General features: G+C 45.2%; 1 protein-coding gene across 1 annotated transcript; it reads right to left on the reverse strand.

Moving 5' to 3' along the window:
- Positions 1-201: 201 nt before the first annotated feature.
- Positions 202-1137, reverse strand: LOC112818687 (olfactory receptor 7A17-like). The gene has a single exon (XM_025865830.2). It carries the CDS (start codon positions 1132-1134, stop codon positions 202-204), a length of 933 nt encoding a protein of 310 aa, XP_025721615.2. The 5' UTR covers positions 1135-1137.
- Between the last annotated feature and the right edge of the window lie 743 nt (positions 1138-1880).

Here is a 1880-nt window from a genome sequence, read left to right on the forward strand (position 1 = left end):
TCAGCCAGAGCCGAAGGTTAGTAAAGTGAGTTACTTAAATGTATGGAGAAGTGGAATTATTCAAAAAAATGAAAATTCAAGGAAACATGTGGAAGGATCAGGTTCTAGTTCCACAGCCAGATCTAAGAATGGTAGTTCCAGGCTCTCAGACTCTGAGCCCTGCAATCATGGGAACCTCTTCAACAGCAGGACCATTGGCATTTACGTCACTGGAACCCCAGTGATTCTTTTCAGAGCCCTCTTTATGTCTCTGTTCCTCAGGCTGTAGATGAAGGGGTTCAGCATGGGCATCACCACCGTGTACATCACCGAGGCCACTGCACTTGAGTGGGAGCTCTGGGGAGCAGCAGAGCTAAGGTACACTCCAAGGCCTGTACAATAAAACAAGGAGACAACGGAGAGGTGAGATGCACAGGTGGAAAATGCTTTATACCTGCCCTGAGCTGAGGATATCCTACGTATCGAGGAAACAATCTTCGAGTAGGAATAAAGAATCCCAGCCAGGGGAGCGCCACCAAGCAGCAGAATCCCGAAATACATAACCATATCATTAAGGAAGGTTTCGGAACAGGCCTGCCCAACTACTTGATTGAATTCACAGAAAAAATGGGGGATTTCCACATTTGCACGGAAGGACAGCCGCAACACCGTTAAACTCTGTAACAAGAAATTGAGAACACTGATGACCCAGGACACCAGAACCAGCAGTCCACAGAGCTGAGGGTTCATGGTGGCCGTGTAGTGCAGGGGGTGACAGATGGCCACGATGCGGTCATAGGCCATCACAGTCAGGAGAAAGTCGTCCCAACCTCCAAAGAGTATGAAAAAGTACATCTGTGTGAGGCAGCCAGCATAGGTGATGACTTGGCTCTGAGTCTGGATGTTCCACAGCATCTTGGGGATGGTGGTGGAGGTGAAGCAGATGTCTGCAAAGGACAGGGTGGCGAGGAAGAAGTACATCGGGGTGTGGAGATGGGAGTCTGAGCTGACGGCCAGGATGATGAGCAGGTTCCCCAGTACAGTGATTAGGTACATGCAGAGGAAAAGCCCAAATATGATGTTCTGTAATTCTGGTTCCTCTGATAATCCCAGAAGAAGAAACTCTGAAATTCCTGTGTCATTGTCTGCTTCCATGTCGTGATGCTGCCTACAAGGAAAGAAAAAAAAAGCATAAAAGTGTTGAATTATATGGGCTTCATTTATTTATTTAATACCTTTTTTTTTCTTTTTTAAAAGTTTTTCTTTAAATGTCAGTTATTGGGGTGCCTGGGTGGTTCAGTCGTCAAGCGTCTGCATTTGACTCAGGTCAGGAGCCCAGGGTCCTTGGTTCGAGCCCCGCATCGGGCTCCCTGCTCGGCGGGAAGCCTGCTTCTCCCTCTCCCATTCCCCCTGCTTGTGTTCCCTCTCTTGCTGTGTCTCTCTCTGTCAAATAAATAAATACAATCTTTAAAAAACAAAAAGGAGGTTCATAAAACGCAGGAAAGAAATGGACATGAGTGGTAAAGAAGATTTAATAAACTCAGGGGATTCCTGAGAGACTGTGATGAGCAGAAAGCTTCCCCGGTTCTGGCAGCCTTCCAGCCCCTGCCACATGCCCTTGCTGCCCAGAATAATTAACAAAGCAGAAAAAGGACAGTGTATCCAAAGAAGAATAGAGTGGGCTTTTTATGATGTCAGAGATTTTACTGATTGAATATCCCTCTAGAAAAATGTGCAAAGGGAATAAACCTGCAATTTAGAACAGAAAATACACACTGTAGTACTCAATATAGGACAATAGAAGGGGATTTTCAAAGATGAAATAAAAAAAACTTTTCCAAATGATTTTAAGTCCCAAATTTTTGAATCAGAAAACCAGGTTTTGAACATCAGATCTACCA

The sequence above is a fragment of the Callorhinus ursinus genome, unplaced genomic scaffold (assembly GCF_003265705.2).
Source record: "Callorhinus ursinus isolate GAN/ISIS: 27379988/994484 unplaced genomic scaffold, GSC_fseal_2.0 scaffold5129, whole genome shotgun sequence".
NCBI classification, from domain to species: Eukaryota; Metazoa; Chordata; class Mammalia; order Carnivora; family Otariidae; genus Callorhinus; species Callorhinus ursinus.